The sequence below is a fragment of the Phalaenopsis equestris genome, unplaced genomic scaffold, assembly GCF_001263595.1.
Source record: "Phalaenopsis equestris unplaced genomic scaffold, ASM126359v1 Scaffold000094, whole genome shotgun sequence".
Classification (NCBI taxonomy): Eukaryota; Viridiplantae; Streptophyta; class Magnoliopsida; order Asparagales; family Orchidaceae; genus Phalaenopsis; species Phalaenopsis equestris.
Window position 1 is genome coordinate 1562492 of NW_018164536.1, and position 20633 is coordinate 1583124.

The following is a 20633-nucleotide window of genomic DNA, read 5'->3' on the forward strand; positions in this document are numbered from 1 at the left end:
AAAGAAATATCTTATGTAATTAACAAAGCATTTGCATTAATTATATGGTTATATAATTAATGAAATATATTAATTAATTCTCTTTAATACTCTAATTGATCTTTTTGAAGCTTCATCTAATTTTCTTGCATCTTTCTCCGAAGCAGGCTTCAAATTACTGAAGTAGCTGTTTTTAACTTTAAGGGTTTTATATGGAGTTTTCTTAAACTCAAGTTTTCTAGTGGCGACAATTTGAAATTTGTAAATTTAATCATTACATGGTCAATATAATTTACCCTTAAAATAATTTTATAGGCATGTTATGTGATCTATGCATTTAGAGCAGCACAAATACTTGTTAAGTTAGTGAGAAAATTATATAACTTGGCCTAACCCTATTTGCCCTTTTCTAATTACCTTGTACATTCACAAGCACTTCTCTACTCTCTTGTATTTTGTTTCTTTATAAGAACCGTAAACTAGTGCCGTGGTTACTTTGGCCTTAGCTGTCTAGTGAAAGAATGCTATCACAGTGACGTTTACTGGGTTTCAAATTCTGTAATGAAATGTTCAGCATTTTATGCTTTTCAGTAATATTTTATTTTATTTTATTTTTTTCTTTCTTTATCACAGCTTTGCTGATTGTTCATACTTTTCATTGCTATTGGACCACAAATTTGGATTGTGCAGGTGATTGAAATGTCTGGGGTCTGTGCTGCATCAGATATATGGAGTGTTGGCTGCACTGTTATTGAATTGCTCACATGTGTTCCGCCATATTATGATCTTCAGCCCATGCCTGCACTTTTTCGTATTGTGCAGGTTCACGCCAAAAACTCTACTGCAAATTCATAAATTTATCTTTATATTAATATATGGTTTTAATATTTCACAGTGGTAAGGGATGCTTCCTTTTTTATTTTACTTTCTTCTCTTCCTATGTTGTATTTATTTAGAAGTGTGGTCTGAATCGTAATGAAAGAGTCTCTCTCTTTTAAAAAAGAAAGAAAGAAAATATATATATATATGTATATATATATATATTCATACATCACCGCCGGTAGCTTTCGTGGCTCCACGATGTTGGCTGCGGTCGAGAGCTCTGTTAGGGTTCTCATTTGATCATGTCTCTCCTTCGCTTCCACAGTTTCGTCGACTCGGTTTGTCCCGACGTTACTGCGTCTCTTCGATGTCAACAACTCGTTTGTGACTGCCTCTGTTGCAGCTCGCATCTGCGTCGACGTCTGTTGCGTCTGCGTCGCTCCCTGTTTCGACGTTGTGCCTCTCTCTACCCGACAACTTCGCTCTTATGTTTCTGTTGCAGCTCGCTTTTGATTCGGTGGCCTGTTTCGACGCTGCGCCTCTCCCTGCCCGACAACAACGCCGACAGTGCTCTGATGGCGCTCCCTTCTTCTTTGGTTGAGCCTAACAAATTCTCCTTTGAGCACGTGGTGTGTAACCTTTAGGTGGAGTTTGCAGTTATCTTCCCCTCAAGCTATAAGGATTGTCGTGATTGTACAAGTGATTGTCCTTTGTTAAGAAGGGAAGCGGGAAAATTGGGAAAACAACAACCTTTTTCTCCGGCTTAGAAATTTCAACAATGACAGAGAAATTCAAATTTGCTCTTATTGAAAAATTTCAATGGGAACACCCACCTATGGAAGTTATCAGAAAGAGCGTTGCTGATCTTAAATTAGTAGGCAAGTGGAAAGTGAGATCCATTGATGAGAGACTTGTGTTGATTCAACTAATCGTGGCTGAAGAGGGAACACGGATTTTCTCCAAGAAATTTCTTAATATTACAGACAAGTCAATGAAGTTACTCAAGTGGTCTCCTGATTTCGACCCAAATCATGAAACTCTCACTGTATTGGTATGGTTTTGTCTACCTGGTCTCAAGCTGCACTTTTTTCTTCATCAGGTTCTCTACTCTATTGGGGTCATCCTTGGGGACCCTTTGAAGCTAGATCTACCCACTTTCAATTTAACTAGACCTTTTGTGGCCCGAATACATGTGGAAAGAGATATTACTTTACCTGATGTTACTGATGTCTGATTGGGCACAACTCATAATGGATATTGGCAACAAATCGTTATGGAACACAGACCTCCTTATTGTACTCACTGTAAGATGTTTGGGCATACCCTTAATAAATGCCACAAGCTCTACCCTAATTTGAAATCTAAGGTTCAAGAGAATAAGGATGAGTTTAACCCCACTGCTCTAGACATATTAGTTCCACCAGTAGAGGACACTACCACAAGATAGGAGGTGTCTGTTGCCCCTGACACTGTTGTTACTGCGATTGATGTGATGTTGGATGGCTCTGCTGGGCAGCCTACACCTTCAAACTCTATTGAAAACAACACGAAAGGATTATTACCTATAAAGGATAGTGTTCAAACCAATAATTAGGAGAACCTCGCAGCTCCTCATCTTCAGGAAGTATTCGGTGTAGAGGCAATTCATACTTCACATATACTAGAACCTTTGTGGGTACAACGGTTGGTAATCCTTCTACTACAGCTCTACCACCTCATCAGTCTGATTCTTCGGATGAAGAATGTTCTTCGGATGAATGATTCTTCGGATGAAGAATGATAGGTTTACACTTCCATGAGGAAGAAAAAGAATGAAGATTTACTTGAGCTCAGGAATCTTATGAATGATAATTTGGTTACTTCGTGTAATGGTACGCACCTTACCAACTTGTTAGCTAGATCCCTTCCGAAAACTAGAGGCATAGACAAGATTAAATTGGGATAATCCCTCACTTTTTCTGCTTCCTAGTGGTTTTGGGCTTTTTTTGTTTTTATGTACCATTTTTAACTTTTTTGTGTGTCTTGTACCGTATGGGTTGGGAAAAAGATTTGCATACATAAGACATACGTAACGCTGCGCACGTCGGAAGTTATTCAGAGGGTACAGGGGGGTTACATCCGCGTTATACCCCCTGTAACCTCCTTGTAACTTACATGTACCTACCGGAATTACAGAAGCGTGAAACTTATTTGTAGGTTACATGTAGGTTATATGTAGGTTATAGGGATAGGTTATATGTAGGTTATATGGAAGTTACAGGGGGGTATAACGCGGATATAACCCCCCTATACTCTCTGAATAACCTCCCGACGTACACAAATATTTTCCGTGGGTTGGGTACCTATTTGGGCCAACTCACACAACCTATTTGTATCTTTTCTTTTTAATATATTATCTCCAGTGGAAACATAAATGCTCTGTGTTTGTGTTAAAGAGATATATATATATATATATATATGCATGCATGTATTAACGTATTACAATTTATGATAGATTTATGGTACTTGATTCTTTAAGAAGGAATAATCTAATATAGGGAAAACTAGAAAGGTAAAAAGTATGAGATTAAGCAGGATTAGCAGGGAGGTATGGAATTCTAAAAGATTGGAGGAATAAATATTCATAGGTAATACCTTAAGAAAGTGGAACAATCAAGATTGGTTAGGGTAAGAAACTCTCCTTCAATTTGATCCATACTAAGTCGTATTCTTTAAAAACTTGAGCTTTTCTGAACTTGTTCTGATATTTAGCATTTTGTGTAGCAATTTGTGTCCTCACTTGCTTATGTAAGGTGTGAATCTTTCAAATTCTTACTTTTGCATTAGTGCTAAATAGTTGGAACTATCGACACTAGCTCCAATTGAGTGAGAGAATTTCACCCTTATGGACTGATTGATAGATTGGTTGTAGGAAAACTCAATTTGCTCCAGCTATTTAATTTTTTTCTCCCACAAAACACTTGAGAAGATTACTCAAGCCATGGATTACCACTTCTGTCTATTTATCTGCCTGAAGGGTGAGTTGTTGAATTGAACCAGAATTTGGTGCCCTAGAGTCCTCCAAAATAGAAATTTTCATAATTTTTGGCAAAATTGTGTGCAGGGCAAGCTTACCATAAAATCCATTTTTATATCCAATCAGGGTGCCTATGAAATAGGAATGAGGGTGTATAGACCTGTATTCTATCATCCAGTTTTAGCCAAATAGTATATCCTAAACTGTATGTCATGTCTCTCCACATCTACTAATCTGGACCAGTAGAAATTTTCTTTCACTAAGAAAAAAGATAGGTCTCTGCCAAACTGTTCTGTCTTGCCTTTATTGTGACACTCTTGTAAGATAATATCTCTGAGTAAACTCTTGGGAATGTACAATCTATTTTGGTAGAAGAAGTAGCCATATGACCCGTGAAATTGTTCATATAGTCTGTCTTGGCAGCGATCCCAAATCTCTTGGAAATCCTTGTCAGTGAAATACATACCCTTTAACATTTAAAATCCAATTACCTTTGCTGCATGTTAGTGATCTGCAAGTGATGACAGCTCAATGCATCTGCTTTGTTCCGACTCCTGGCACTGTGCTTGGGCACCAAAATGGAAGAAAAGAGGGTCGACATGAATCTAACGTGAATTAGCTTTATCCGACTGTTCACGTATCTTAAGGCCTCGTGGTCTATGTAGGTGTCCGCCAACAGATAATAACTGAAGTTGTTCTCACTATAGCATACAACTTTTCATTAGTATAATACTTTCTTATGGACTAATTTAGCTTTTCATAAAAAATGAAAATATGGTTCCCGCCTTTACTCCACAATGCTCTAAATCTAATATTAGAGGCATCACACTATGCCTTAAACACTTGATTAAAATTTAGAGAAGCTGGGATTGGTGTTCGAGTAACCTATTTCTTCAAAGCTTCAAAGATGGCTTGTACATCATCTCACCACGTGAATCTAACTTGAGCCCCTCCGTCAAAGATGTCGCAATTGAGATAAATTTTTTGATAAATTTCCTCTAAAAGGATGTCAATCCATGAGACTGACGTTCCTGAGTAAACGACTGCAGTTTGGGCCAGTCCACAATAACATTGACTTTCATTTTGTCAAATCTCGATATAGGCAATTGAAACAATGTATCCTAGGAAGCATCTCTGTGGTGTAAAAAAAACACATCTTCTAGTTGGTCGTACAATTGTTATGTTTGAAGAACTTAAAATGCATGCTACAAGTTTTCCTCTTCTAAACGACTGTATACCAATATGTCATCAAGTACACAACCATAAACTTTCCAATGAAAGCTAAGAAACACGCACCAAGTGCTGCGAAGCACGGACTACTCACACAAGATACATGGCGTATCAATAATACTAGGTTTGAGTCTAGTTGTCAATCCCACAGAGAACGAGGAAAACTTAATGAAGAAAAGTTATAGCCTGCTATTTTCAGCCTAAGCCTGAAATTTTGGTTTAATTAAAATCCTACACAAGTATCCTAAGTTATCAGTAATGAAAATGAAAAGTTGTTGAAGTATGAAAGAAGATTTTCTCTTTGAAATGTTCAATAAGAAAGTGTATGTGAAAACTTCACAAAATAAACAGATGGCAAACAGGAGCAAATTTTCTCTTTTTCCTCTTCTGGCGGAATAAGAAGATTAGGTTAAGATGTTGATTATTTCCCTAATTCTAATCTTTAACCCAATCATAACATTCTCCCCAATGTTTGCATTATCCTAAAGGATATATCCCTATTCCTTCATGCTAACGTGATTAACTTAGTTGATTCTATTATGATATCTTCCGAGACTCGTAATTCACAATGGATTTTAACAAATCACACAACCTAAGGGAAATGTTCATGAAGCAAAAATGGTTAATTACTATCTACAATAATCACATAAAGAAACTCTCACATACATCTATCATATATCCCCATCCCAAGGAACAAAGTGCAATTGCTCACAAAGCATGCTTGAACACATAAACCAAATCATATGATTGAAAGAAGAATCAAAGTACAAAAGTTTTACAAAGATAAATCCAAAAGCACTAATTAAAAATTCTAGAATTTCTCTCCCTTTCTTCACTCCTGAAAAGGTTGAAGATACAAGTACACAATCTCACAGAGTCCCTCAATCCTCACTTCTCTATACTTGATTGAACTTTTTTTAACTTCTCCCTTCTGGTTCCTACCTCAAGAATTTTTGGCAGAAGAAAATAAGAAAAATGCCCTAAGAAATTCGTCTTCAGTTTTTTTTAAATTTCCTTGCATCAACTCAAATTCTGAACTGCTCCAAACTGTCAAATTTGGGTTCGGGCTCCCATGGTAGACGCCTAGGCTCCAATCACTTAGCCTGATTTCCTGATCTTTTGGCGCTTATGCGTTGGTATCGCGGCGCCTAAGCTCCAATATGTAGCAGCTTAGCGCCGCTTAGGCATCGCCACCTTTCCATACTCTTTGGAATTTTGCTCTCGTGGATGGGGACTAGCGCCTAGGTGTATCAAGGTATGGTGCCACCTTTCCACACTTCACCCTTTCAATCTTTTCAAGTCCCGTTTGATCATCTTTTTGCTATAACCTGCAAAACAACTAAAAAATCTTCCTCAAGACATAACATTTTCATATAATATGCGAACATTTTCAAACATTTAATACGAAATTTAAGAACACATCAAAATCTCCCAAACTTGTTAGTTACTTGTTCTCAAGCAACAACAAAACTTAAACGTTTGATCTTGTTGAACATAATAGGAATGAATAAATATAGTAGCAAAATCAATTTTTGTGAAGCTTCTCGATTTTTTTCATTCATAACCGTTCTTTTTCATTCTCTTTCTTTCATTAGGATGATTATTTTTAATCCCATTTCTTTTAGATAGTCCCTTTTTTCATAGATAGTCGAGTTTTACTATATCTAGATTAGTTTTTTTATGATTTTGAATTCTACTACAATCTCCCTAAATTAAAATACTTAAATATTCCTTTCTATTTAAGATTTACAAGTTACAAATTATTAACATAGAATTCAAATTAAATGGAGACTATATTTCCAAAAGATACTTATCTAACTGTAATTAACTGACCAAATAATCAAATCTTCTTAAAATTAAATATGTTGATTAAATAAGCATTAGTTGAATTTCAAAGATCAATCTACAACTATTTTAGTTGAATTCAAATAGAGTCCAAATGTCATTTAACTATGTTTTCTCTTTTTTTTTTTAAGATTATTATAGTTCCAAATTCATAATCACTTCACTTATGTCAACAAAAATCAAACGCTAATACTTGTTTACAAAGGACAAATAATTTAACACGACATAATTTTCCCCCCAAATTTTATCATATGCAATTACAAAAGTAAATCATGATGAACCACAAAGAATTATAACAACAATAGCCTGTAACACCTGTTCAAGCCAACAATTCAACAAGTATATAAACAATAGTAATAATAAGAACAAATAGAAATACAAAAACAAATTAATTTAAACTTCAACAAAAATGTCCACACTGCTTAACAACCATTAATGTCCAAATATAAAATTAAACAAATATGCATTACTAAACAGTCCAAATCACAACACTGCAAATCACAGTAACATAACATAACATTAAGTCAACAGAATTAGAATAACAAACTGCAACAACAGTGAGGGAAATAACTGAAACACCTAAGGAGCAGCCAAATCACTCATCCCTGCTGCTTCTCCTTCTTCCTCTTCTTCTTCGTCTTCCTCCATTGGCCCGCATGTGTTCTCATAAGGCGTATAAGGAGAGTAAGTAGGAAAAATAATATGGTCTAGTCTTCCCAATCACTAGCTCCTCCAATAAATCTCCAATTGGGCAGCCTGAAAATTGGCGTTTGATCGAATTGGCTTTTACTCTGACAATCCATTTGGGATACCTGGTCCGCCAAATCATAAATCTTTGCCGGAATGATCGAAGTATCATCCTCAAGCGTATATAGATGCTCAACAATTAGCCGAATAAAAATGCTCGGTGCAGACAACCCAAAAGACATGATTGTCCACTCATACAATCTATTTCATGTTTTATAAGTTATATGCTACTCATATTTTGGTCTCATTTGATCTAGGAGAACTATTGCGCAAATCAATTTTGGAGAAGACACTAGCTCCATGTAATTGATCAAGTAAATGATCCAATCTTGGAATGGAAAACTAGTATTTGATGGTGATCTTGTTCATGACCCTACTATCAATGCACGTGTGAATTGATTTATCCTTTTTGGGCACATTCAAAGCATGTATGACACAGACTAGTGCTCTTACGAACTAGTTCCTGACCCATTAAATCCTCAACCTGCTTTTCCAGCTCCTCATACTTTTCTAGTTGCATCTAGCAAGTTAATCAGTTGGGGAGCATTGAGCCTTGGATGAGGTCTATAAGAGGTTGCTTCTCTAGTAAGTGTGGCAATCTTGGTGGCAAATTGTCATTCAGAACATTCTGAAACACCTCTAATAGAGGTCACACTACTTGGGATATCAGCTCCTCTGTCTCATTGCACTCTAATGTCACTAAGACTCGTCTCATTGATGCCTCTCTCATGGCCTGTAAAAATGCAGCATTAGGCACGATAGCACCTGTCTCTGTCTGAGTACCTATTACTGCTAACTTCTTCAGTGACAATCATGAAGTGGCGATCCCTGAACTCTCATATAGGGATTTTGCGTAGGCTTATTTTTAGGCTTATATTTAGCAAGCATGAAATAGTTGTGGGGATGGAGATAACCTTATCAAGATCTTGTTTTGCTATCTTTGATCAATAAGCATCATTCTCAAACCCTTTGGTTTTTAAGTTCTATCTGATTATTGATTAACGCGGGGCGCTAACAACGCCCTAATGCGAGCGCTAAAACAGTGCTTAGGCACAAGTGCTAATTGCCGTAGGGGGCACCCTGGGAACCATCGTGGGTGGGAGAAGAATCCTGCAATCTCTCTTGAAGGCGGTAAGAGGCGAAAAGCTGAGGGGACCGCGAACCATTGCGCGATAGCAGGAAAGATTTCGCAAAGGGGGGGAAGAGGCGGGATCACAAACTATCGCGATTCAGGAAGGAGCTTCGCAAACTACCACACCCGTGAAGTATTTTCTAGATTCTTCTCGCCTTCCCTTCCCCTTATTTTTGTGTAGAAGTTTTGTTTGTCTCGTGGGAGTGTATAAATTGCTGTCCTTTGTGTGTGGGAGTCAGTTCTTATTGTGTTTGTTTTTAGATCTCCTGTGTGGAGTTCTTTTCCCTGTTCTAGGGCTATATCCGAGGAGATGGTGGTGCTCTGACTGTATCCTTCTCTGAGATAGTATTGTATCCTTTTCTTTCATTTTCCCCAAATCGTCTCCTCCTCTCTCCTTCATTTTCTTCACTCAACCGCTCCATACCTGCAACTTTACTTTGTTGTCCAGCCATCCTCCCTCCTTCCCAGCACTCCCAACCGACTGTCCCTCACCCCACTACCATTGCCTTTACTGTCCAGTGCCTTCCAACCGTCCCTCCATATTTGCTCTCTCTGCAATTCTACACATTCCCTCTCGCTACCACCACGTCCGCTTGCCATCGTAACCCACCTAGTTGGCCTCCATCACCTTCGAAATACACTTGAGAGGTGTTTGCTTATGTCATTTTATGTTTTCTATTATTATTTCCCGTTTGTGATATGTTGCAACCCTATTTTAATATTAATGAAAGTTTGCTTTTATGTTTCTACTATTTTTTCTATTTGTCTTGGTATCATTTGGTATCAAAGTTAGTCAAACCCTAGTTCCATCCTAGAGTTTTCTCGCACCTGCCTCTATCCAATCCACCTCCATCAATTTTTTATCCTTCTAATTCTCACCCTAACCATGCCACCATGAAGAGATACATACCCGGGAAGAGATTCAACGAGAAGTCCATTGTTTGCAACGGAGACTAGCAGAGCTGGATGACAGAAACCATGAAGAGGTTACCTTCGACCGAGTTTGGGAGAGTCATTGAGAAGATGGGTACGAAGATCTGAATCTGTTCCACATGAAAGATAACAGTGACGAGGAATATCAAACACGTCATTTTGGTATCCAATATCAAAGGAAGCCAAGATAAGAGGCCCCTTATGGAGGTCAACAGGACTTTGGCATCAAGATGAACATCCCAGAATTTGAGGGAGGTATAGACCCCGATAAGTTTATCGACTGGCTGCAATCAGTCGAACTGATTTTCAAATATAAAGATGTACCAGAGGACAAAAGAGTCAAGCTAGCTGTCAATGAACTAAAGAAAAACTCCTCCTAATGGTGGGAAAGTCTACAAAAGTAGAGGAAAAGAGAAGGCATTGAGAAGATAACTAAGTGGGAGAAGAGGAATGCAATGTAGAAAAAGTTCCTCCCATCCCATTATTGTTAGAATATCTTTCTGAAAATTTGCAACTTGCAGCAGAGGGCTCTTTCAGTGGAGGAATTCACAGCCCAATATAATCACTTACGGCTAAAGTGCGAACTGACAGAGTTGGAAGAGCATATAGTAGCTTGCTATCTTGTGGGACTGAAGCTTGTCATTAGCAATGTGGTGCAATTGCAACTATACTGGACGCTGGGAAATGTCCAGACATTAGCCTTGAAGTTGAAAAGACAACTGAAGCTGAGCAGGCAAAAATCATCCTTCTGGCAGCAACCTTCATACAGACAATCACCTACAGTTACAACGTCTGACAAGGGTATCGTGGGAGATATAGGCAAGGTCGGATAAGGGAATGACACTTTGGATCAAAGCGGGAAGAAATTGGAAAAGGGTAGTCCTCTCACACGTTACCGACTATGAGTGTTATTGACGCAACGTCTACAGCCACATAGTCTTCAGTCGTCCCACAAGCAGGGTAGTCACTCTCACAGATCAAGGTGTTGTGGAAGAGATGAGAGACGAGGAGAAAGCTAAGAAATAAGGCGGGGAGTATCAACTCCCACCAAACGAAGCAGAAGCACTCGTGATTTGATGGATCCTGCAAATCGAGGACATGAGAGATTCACAGTGGCTTCACCAAAATATGTTTTATACTTGCTGCACAGTAAAAAAAAATGTATGGAGCCTCGTCATCGACAACAGAGCAGCAAGAATGTGACATCGACACAAATAGTAGAAAAATTGATACTTGCGACTCAAAGGAATTCCCAGTTGTATTCACTGACGTGGTTGAAGGTGAATCAGATTAACATCAACCGAAAATGCTTGGTACAGTTTTCAATCGAAGGTAAGCTACAGGACCAAGTGTGGTGCTACGTGGTTCTCATGGATGTCTGTCATCTTTTGTTGGGATGACTGTGACAGTTTGACCGGAGGACTCAACATGACGGATGCAGTACCCTACTTCCTTCGACGGAGCCCGAGGTCACAGGATCCCTTATCAGTAGAGCAACATCAGTGGAACTAAATTTAGTGGCGACATAGAATTAGTGGACCAAGATAGCGGCTCTTAACATGAGACAAATACGATAGAGAAGATTTCAAAGCCTCACAGTCGATATCGTATCACCAACTCCACCACAGGGCAGGAGGTTTCAAACCACTCTCACAACACACAAGACTGAACCGACAATGAGCTACTTTGTGAAAATTCAACAGTATATGTTTTAGACATTTAGGTATCCCAGGAGACAGTACAGTCTCTAGTGAAATTCAAGGGTGGCTGACAACAAAGCGGAAGCTTCGACCTATGAAGTCGAAGCTCCCTAGCTTTGAGAGACTGACATAGGCACTAATTGCACCCCTAGCGCAGGGCACTAACAACACCTTAATACTGGCGCTAAAACATCACCCGGACATGAGCGTTAATTGCCTCAGAGGCCACCCCGGGAACCATCGGGGGCGGGAGAAGAATCTTTCGATCTCTTGCGAAGGTGGAAAGAGGTGCAAAGCTGAGGGGCCACGAACCATCGCACGACAACAAGAAAGATCTCGCGAAGGTGGGAAGAGGCGGGATCACAAACTATAATCATCTAGGAAGGAGCCTCGCAAGCTACCGCACCTGTGAAGTATTTTGTAAATTTTTCTTGCCTTTCGACCACTTTGGTGTAGAAGTTCCCTTTGTCTAGTGGAAGTCTATAAATGGTCGTCCTTAGTTTTTGGGAGTCAGTTCTTGCTATTTTTGTTCTCAGATCTTCTGCGTAGGGTCATTTTCCCTGTTCTAGGGCTATATCTGAGGAGGTGGTTGTGCTCCGACAGTATTCTACTTCGAGACGGTGATATATCATTTTCTTTCATCTTCCCTAATCTATCTCCTCCCCTCTGCTTAGCGGTCGGCCTCTCCCCTTCTTCGTTTCTTGCACTCAACCCCCCCATACATGCAGTTTTACCTTGTTGTACAGTCATCCTCCCTTCTTTCCAGCACTCCCAACCGGCAATTCTTCACCTTACTACCGCTGCCTTGCCATCCAACACCTTCCGACCACCCCTCCGTCTGCCGCCGGTCACCTATGAGCCTTCATAATTGATGTCTCTGCAATTATGCACTTTCCCCATTACTGCCACCACGGCCGCTAGCCATCCTAACCCACCTCACTGGCCTCCATCATCATTTGATTACACTTAAGAGGTGTTTGCTAATGTTATTTTATGTTTTGTGTTGTTATTTCTCATTTGTGTCATGTTGTAACCATTATTTTAATATTAATGAAAGTTTGTTTTTGTGTTTTTACTATTTTTCCTACTAGTTTCGGTATCATTGATAGAGTGGATTCAATAGACTATTAAAGAGCAGGGATTCCTTAACCTATTTATGAGACTTTAAGCTAAATATAGCTCTGTGACCTTATACTCTATGGAACCTTAAAGGGTTTATAACAAACCACTTTGATGAAATTTGTGCAAAATTGAATTCATGAAATAAATGTTTTCATGCCATGCCTTTGTCCTTTCTCAGGCTTATATCTCTATCAATGGTTGGGCTTTCTTCTTCTCTGTATGGCACAAGCTGATAAAAAAAAAAAAGGCGATAAGATCCAGCTGCTTTTGCTTGTTTTAGCCTTTTCAGGCTTCAATACAATCAATTTAAGCTTGTGTGAACTTTGTTTGACCTGTTAGACTGGGTTAGTTGAGCCATTTTTTGATTTCTCACCAAATTTAACTTTTGTTAAGTCATTTGTGATTGCTTTAGGTTCATGCTCTGCTTTAAAATTGCGCTCGTCTGGGAGGAACTTTTCTTGTACCAACGTGATTTATAAAAAAATTTGATGACGCAGAAAAAGTCTGTTACTTGGATTTTTCTGGTTTTTCTATGTTAGTTTCAATATTTATTGTTATTGCTTGGGTTTTTCTTCTTAGAATTTTTTGTTGCTTGTTGGATTCTTTCTTTTTTGTTTGATTATGTTAAGAGCTATGCAGTGTGTTCTCCTTATCCCTGTCAATCTTAGTCTCTGATTTGTATGATCATCCATTACTGACTGCCTTTTCTTTTTCACATTTTTATGACTTTGTGCTTTTGTTTTGAATTCCTTATTTTGTTTCTTTAATGAAATTTGTTTGCTGGGATCTCCTAGTTCTCTGTAGAAAGTTTCCTTTCTGGTGATATGCTCTTGATTTTGGTTTTCTTAGGATCCACATCCTCCAATACCTGAGGGTCTATCTGCTGATATTACTGACTTTCTACGGCAATGTTTTAAAAAAGTAAGCATAAAAAAGGCTATTTATAATTCAATTTTTCCTTAATTTTTAATGATATATCTCCTGCTTTTAAGACTTAATCTTTTTACTTTGTCACCCTGCTTTTAGGATGCTTTGCAAAGACCAGATGCAAGAACGTTGCTACAACATCCATGGATTCAGAACTCGAGACGTGCTCTGCATTCTTCTCTCCGTGAAATAGGTGGATCACTAAAGTAAGTTTCTGCAAAATATTGGAAGCTAGTTGCAAGAAATATTCCTCATTGAATTTCAATTTTTATTGGATAAAAAAATGTGGGGTGAGCATATTTTTATTCTTTGTTGTTACTGCTGCTATATTTTGTTTTTGGCTGATTATGCTGCAATCTCTTTCTATTCCTCAAAACATAACAATGACTTCTATGGGTTCAAATGTGCTGCCCATTTTTTGGAAACAAGGTGAAGAATTCAGGGGTTAGGTTCAAGTGCTCACCCAACCTGGAAAAAAGTAAAAACAATGGCTTCTATGTATTGTCTGCTTTCTCCTCTTCCTTGTTATTAACAACTCGTTCTTGAGTCCAGAAAATAAGAAATATCTAAAGTAGCTGCTACAACGGAGGATGCTTTGACGTTATCAGACTTGGAACTTCTACCCTTTTTTTTTCCTGTAATGAAAGCTTTCTATTTCTATCAGGAAAACGTGATGCTTTATATTGTACTATAATGGCTTGTTTGTGAATCTTTTTTAATTAAAACATTTCTGTTCTACTTGAACCTTTGGGAATATTCATCCTGCGGTGGATTAAGGCCATGCTTTTGTTGTGTACCTATGCGGTGGATATACAGAGAACCTAAATGTTACGAATTTGAATGTAGGCTTCTGGCATTTTTTATTTCCATGAGATCATCTTAATGCAAGTTATGTATGTTTGTATGTATCTATGTATGATGGATGGATTGTACCACGTTAATAATGAACGGTCTTACTTTCCCATGCCGCATTCTTTCAAAATCAGTGAGCATTCACTGCAATTGGAGCATTTTCTCCATAATCTTTTCCTGAACAGCTCATTGAGGGTTTTCCTTGGAAGAATTGTGTCTCGTTCTTTCAAAATCCTTGAAAATTTTAGAGTTTTCTGGGCTCTAATATCAGATGATACCGTACTAGGGCTCCTAGAAGATGTTTGTGAAATAAATGTAGCTTGGAGGTGGTGGTGGAATAGGAAGGAAGTGATAGTATGGGGTATCAACGCCATTAGAAGGGGATAAGAAGCTAAATCTGCTAATGGAAAGTAGATATGGTGCATTTGACAACTATTTGAATTGAATTTAGTAGTCAAATGGTGAATCAATGAAGTATGAGGGCCAGGAGATCCGCCATGTGTTTTTGAGCAAGCTATAGACTAGAAATGTCAAAATTTAACCTAACACGTCAATGTGACCCAAAATCTACTCGAAATACTTAGGTTTGGCTTCACCCAATTAATTTTTCGTATCGGGCTCAGGTTAATTTTTCATGTCAGGTTAAAACTGACCCGTCAACTCAAAATCGACCTGTCAAACTGAAATTGATCCGAATTCCGCCCAAAATTATCTCAAATAGCTATTATATCTTATGTTAAACGGGTTTTACGGGTCGGGTTATGTTCAACATGTTGATGGAGGGTTGGGTTTGGGTTGGATTTGGACACGTTTAATATTTGGTTGGGTTCGAGCCTAACAGTTTTGGGTTAGACCCGAACCCTATTACAGACACCATTTGCAAAAGAAAAATTATACAACATTCTCAAGTGCATAAAATGAAGAACAAAGTTTCTAAACACACTAACAATAATAAAAGTCTCTAGAAATAGCAATCATATATCATATATACAAGCTCCATAATGGCAAATGATCTAATTAGAAATGGAGAAATGAGAAAAAAATTAGAAAGTAAAAGAAAGAAAAAATGTCAAACTTTGACACTCTATTACCTCACACGATCATGTCTATCCCTTGATCCTAACGAAACTCACTTTTACTCCCCCGATCAAATGGGAAGGTTCCCGCGCCATTTACTTTCCTTGAATATTCTTCTATTCCCATGCTTTTGACGGATGCAAAATTTGGCATCTTTTTTTTGGATGAAAAAGCCTCTTTACACTTGAGACATCACAACAGGTAGACATGTGTTAGACTGGTGCTTACTACATCGTCTGCTAAATAAATTGAAAACTCATGTTAGGCGCAAGACTAAAATGATAATTTAGTCATTTGTTAGTTATTATTGTGGGGAGCAAAATAGGGCTTAACATGTTTAGAATTTGGTTGTGTAATTGATGTCTAGAATTTTAGGGTTAGGATTTGGGAGAGATCACCTACCTCTCGATTAATATATGTTTATCTTTTATTTATTTGGGTATGTATCATTTTGATTTTGTACAGGTGAAATAAAATCTATTATTTTTACCTTAATTTTTACGGAAATTTGTTCTGTTTCTATCAAATTGGTATTAGAGCATTTGAAATTTTTGGGAAGCTAACGTTGGGATCGTGGTGTACAATAGTTCAGTGTTGCCTTTGTTACCAAACCTCGTGATCAAGATCACGGTGTACAGAAGTTTTGAGTCACTTTTGTGACCAAACCTTACAATACAATAGCAATTGGAGCTAGCTAGGAAGTTGGCGACATGATTACGGTGTACAAGAGTTTCGTGTCGCCTTTGTGACCGATTCTCACGATACAGTTGCGATTTGAGCTAGTTGGAAAGCGAACATTGGGATCGCGACGCACAGGGATTTTGCCTTTGTGATCGAAATGCATCCTAGGATTAATGACGACTAAGAAAGTGAATGCTTTGAAGGAGAAATTAGAGGATGAGGAAAGCCAAATCAGATTTGAAATGGAGGAGCATTTTTCGTCCATGGAGGGGTGGTTCTCGTCTATGAATGGGAGATTCATGCCCTGAAAGAAATGATGAATAAGATCATGGAGTTTCATGCAACCATACCGTTGCCTGCCTTGGGATCGAGCGACAACATTTAGAGCGGACATTAGCGGCAACAATCGGAAGGATTCACAATGCATTAGGGCAAATATTGTCAGAGATCGAGCAAATGAATCAAGAGAGAACGAGCTGCATTATTTGGAAGGAATAGCGCTACATCTTAACGACTGAAATGAGCAGCAACAAGCAGAACGAGACGTATGATTTGGGGTTGGAGAAGATTGATTCAAAGGATTTCGGCCTAGAAGAAGGAACCACGTTGGGTGAGAATCTAGTTGGCTGCATCCAACTGTGCCAATGTTTTTTGTTGCAGCAGCCTTTTAGGTGAAAGGTGATTAAGGAGCTTATGGTGACGAGTGAACTGATTATGAGATGAACGAGAATTGTGGAAGAAGAGAAATTACTATGGGTTGAGGAAAGGAACCCAACTCCACTTCATGGGTGGAACGAATTTCGATCGAAGAAATTGTGGATACTCGTGCATAAGGAAGTTAAAGATGTCAATTGATGAGGCTAATTATTGGGTTTATCATGTGGAGAGATACTTTGCTGTTAATGGACTGAAGGGGAAGAAAAATTGATGGTGGCGGCTCTTTGTTTGGAAGGTAAGGCTCTAGTGTGGCATCAATGAAGAGAATAATGTCAGTAAATTAGAACATATGAGAATTCAAAGACTGATTGTTGGAGTGTTTTAGAACCACGCGAGAAGAGGATTTACACTAGCAGTTTTTTGCATTGGTCCAGAAAGGGTTTGTTTTGGATTATATGGAGAAATTTGAGATTCTATGTGACCTTTTGAGAGGAATATCAGAAATAGTGTTGGAAGAAAATTTCATGAAGGGGTTGAAGCCAGAGATTCGAGTGACACTTATTCTGTTGAGATTGTGAGGATCAGAGGACACTCTGGATTTAGCTCAGTTGGTTGAAGATACAAATGCAGTGGAACGTACTAATAGAGTAGCACAAATGGAGCATCCTATTGAAATGCTACAACCGCAACGATGCCAAAAACTCAAACAATGTGATTCTAGAGTGAGGCTCCATTGGGAGGAATAATAGGCTATGACTAGGGGCGACATTCAAATGTCTTATTGAGATAGATTCAGGAGAAACAAACCAAAGTTATATTTGCGGTGTGAGGAGAAGTTTACCCGAAGCAACATTGCAAGGATCAAACCTTATAAGTTCTCACAATGTTTCGGTGTGTGACGAGAAGATAAAAGATGAAGAAACAGAAGAGGTTATGATATAGGAGGAACACTCTCACTTGAATGTGAACAAAAGTCTCATTGAACTCGGTGATGAAATTAACACCGAATCACATTATAAAATTTTGGGGGCATATTGGGCAGCAGGATTTAGTGGTGTCGGTAGATAGTGGTGCCACCCATAACTTCATCTATGCTCAAGTAGTGAAACAATTACTGCTTGAGATGATTGACACAAAAAGTTTTGGAGTTATGATGGAGACGTGATACATGGAGAAGAGCAAGAGAGTTTTTATAGGGGTGATTTGAACATTGCAAGGCATTCAGGTGATGAAAGATTTTTTCCCTTGGATTTAGGGAGCACTTACGTGATATTGATTATGCAATAATTGCATACCTTTAGGGAGACTAAAATGAATTGAAAACTTTTTTTGACAATGGAATTTCAGAAGGGAGATAAGATGGTGGTGCTTCGCGGTGACCCTAGTTCGTGTAAGATCTTGTGACACTCAAGACCATGGTTAGGAAAATATAAAACGCATTGTTAGGATTCTTGATCAAACTGAATAGAATGAAAGAAGCACATGACATGGAGTTGGCAGAGATTCTGACACCAATTCAATCGCTCCTACAGTAATTTACAGAAGTTTTCTAATTTCCATACAGATTGTCGCCTCAGAGGAAATCCGAGCATGTAATAAACTTGAGACCCAGGGTTTCTTTTATCACTGTGAGCCCATACAGATACCCCAAGGTTTCAATTCAAGGCTAGTAGAGTTGGTTGAATCTTATGGTAGAAGAGGAGGCGATCAAATTATAAGGAGATGGAGCTTAAGCTGCACGTCGACTTAAAAGACTTGTTGACAACACTTTGCAATGATCCAAAAACTATCATTGTTATTCTTAGTGAGAGTGACAAAATTCTCTTGGATGTTAATTTTGGTGAATAAAATGTTGTTTGTAGCAGAAAATGAGATATTTTTGCGTCTAACAGATGGAGAGTGGATGACTACAATGCAAGAACATTTTCAAATGCATTGGATTAACATTATGAAGCATTTTTTTGAGTATTTTATAGAAAAAACTCCCAGTGAGAGCATCAAGAGACCTCACCTGTATGAAACTACAAGTATGCTGATGTTGAATTTGGACGAATTCAACGAAGGGACATACTGCAACATCTGTGAATAGGTCCAATATTTAATACAATTGTTGATTTCGTCCAATGCATTCGATTAATTGAGGCCAGTTCAGGGAGTCACTAAGGGCGCTGCAAATGATCAAATATTAGGAGAAATTGTGCACAACAAGATCATGGTTACACCACTATATTATGTTTTCTACGTTGGGCACATCTGAGGAGGAGGATAAGAAAGCTCTCTTGGGGTCACTTGAGTTAAAATGAGTGCACCAGGAATCAACAAGTGAGAAAGAAGTGTTGATTAAATGGAAAGCATTGTCAGATTATAAAATCTTATATGAGGCATACTGCTTGATTCCATAGTAGTTTCTTTCATCTAGAGGACAAGTTGCCTTTTTGGGAGTGGAGTAATGTGAGTCAAGTGCCTATAATGTTGTTCGCAAAATAATTTGAAAACTTTGTTAGTTGCAAAACTTGTTAATTACTATTATGGGGTATAAATAAGGCTTAATATGGTTAGGATTAGGTTATGTGTGATTGTTGACTTGAATCTTAAGGTTAAAGTTTGGGAGAGATTGCCTACCTTTCAAATTGTGGGTTTTTATCTTTTATGTATTCGAAATTTTATCATTTTAATTTGGTACTGACGGAATAGATCTATTATTTCTGTCTTAATTTCTGTGGAAACTTGTCTCATTTCTATCAACATGTTCAAGAGCAATTGAACTTAATTGATACCGCTCCTACCCTTTTCTTAACCCAATCAATTGTCTTTTTGGATTCTCGCACATACTTTCTCCATCTTTCTTTCACTGAAAACCTCTGGTTTCCTGTTAAATAGGTATTCATAAGCTTTATGTTTGATGCTATGATGATTTATTTTACTTGTTCATGAGTTATCATTTGAGGTAGTTCATACGTTATTTGAAATATATTGTTTTCCGTACTATAAATTGCATATCATATTCCAAAATTGTCATCCTATTTCCATCCAAACATCGATCGACAGGCTATGTTATGTATATTCATGCTTTTACTCTTTCATTTATATTTATTATTTTTTTTAATAATTTCTACGCAAACATCTGTTTAGCTGTTGTACTTTGTTTTACTCATGTTTATGACAATTTTTTAAGAGACCTCTTAAACTACAGCTGTTGCCAAATATATTTTGTTTATGAAAACCTTTTATCTTAGCAAAACCTGTTTTGAGTTTTATTTGGATTAGACAGTTACGGACTATTAACTGATGCACCATTATACATTGAACACTGGAGTTCTATTGTTGCAGGAACATAGATGAAGATGCTTCGCTTACGGATAACAACTCTTTGGGGAATATATCTGGTGGGGGTGACACAACTGAGGGTACAATGAAGGGTGATGATACCAACTTGGAGAAAGTACGCACACTATTTCAATACTTGTTACAGATGCTTAAAGGAAATTCCTTAGCATAAGTGCACAGAAACATCCTCATCATTTTGAATTGCTTGTATGTTTTTTGATTTATTTGCATCTTTGGTTGAGATCCTATCATCTACATTCCTTTGGCTTTGTTTGCTAAGGTGCCGTTTTTGTTGGATCTTACCTTGGAATCCTGAAGGCAAATGTGATTATATGTTTTCCTTGTATTACTGAATTTGATAATGCTATGTGATGGAACGAGGATCTGTGGTTAACCAATAAATTACTTGACTTTCATTTGGGTTCCTAATGCCTTCCACTACTCGCCTTTTAAAAATTAAAAATGGGGATATTTCAATCTCTGGCAACTTGGGGAAGTTTTATCTTAATAGTATATATCACTTGTTCGGATCACCAACATCTGATTTAGTTTTTCATCAGATTTTTAAATGGCGTTGGAATTCAAA

At 37.9% G+C, this 20633-nt stretch overlaps 1 protein-coding gene across 1 annotated transcript in view; it reads left to right on the forward strand.

Moving 5' to 3' along the window:
- Nucleotides 1–673: 673 nt before the first annotated feature.
- The window catches only part of LOC110020202 (MAP3K epsilon protein kinase 1-like), a 37434-nt gene continuing 17474 nt past the window's right edge, over nt 674–20633 (forward strand). The window contains exons 1-4 of the mRNA XM_020718216.1: nt 674–801; nt 13376–13447; nt 13553–13659; nt 20051–20162. Coding sequence (XP_020573875.1) covers nt 679–801; nt 13376–13447; nt 13553–13659; nt 20051–20162 — 414 coding nt within the window. The 5' untranslated portion in view covers nt 674–678. The remainder of the gene's footprint in view (nt 802–13375; nt 13448–13552; nt 13660–20050; nt 20163–20633) is intronic.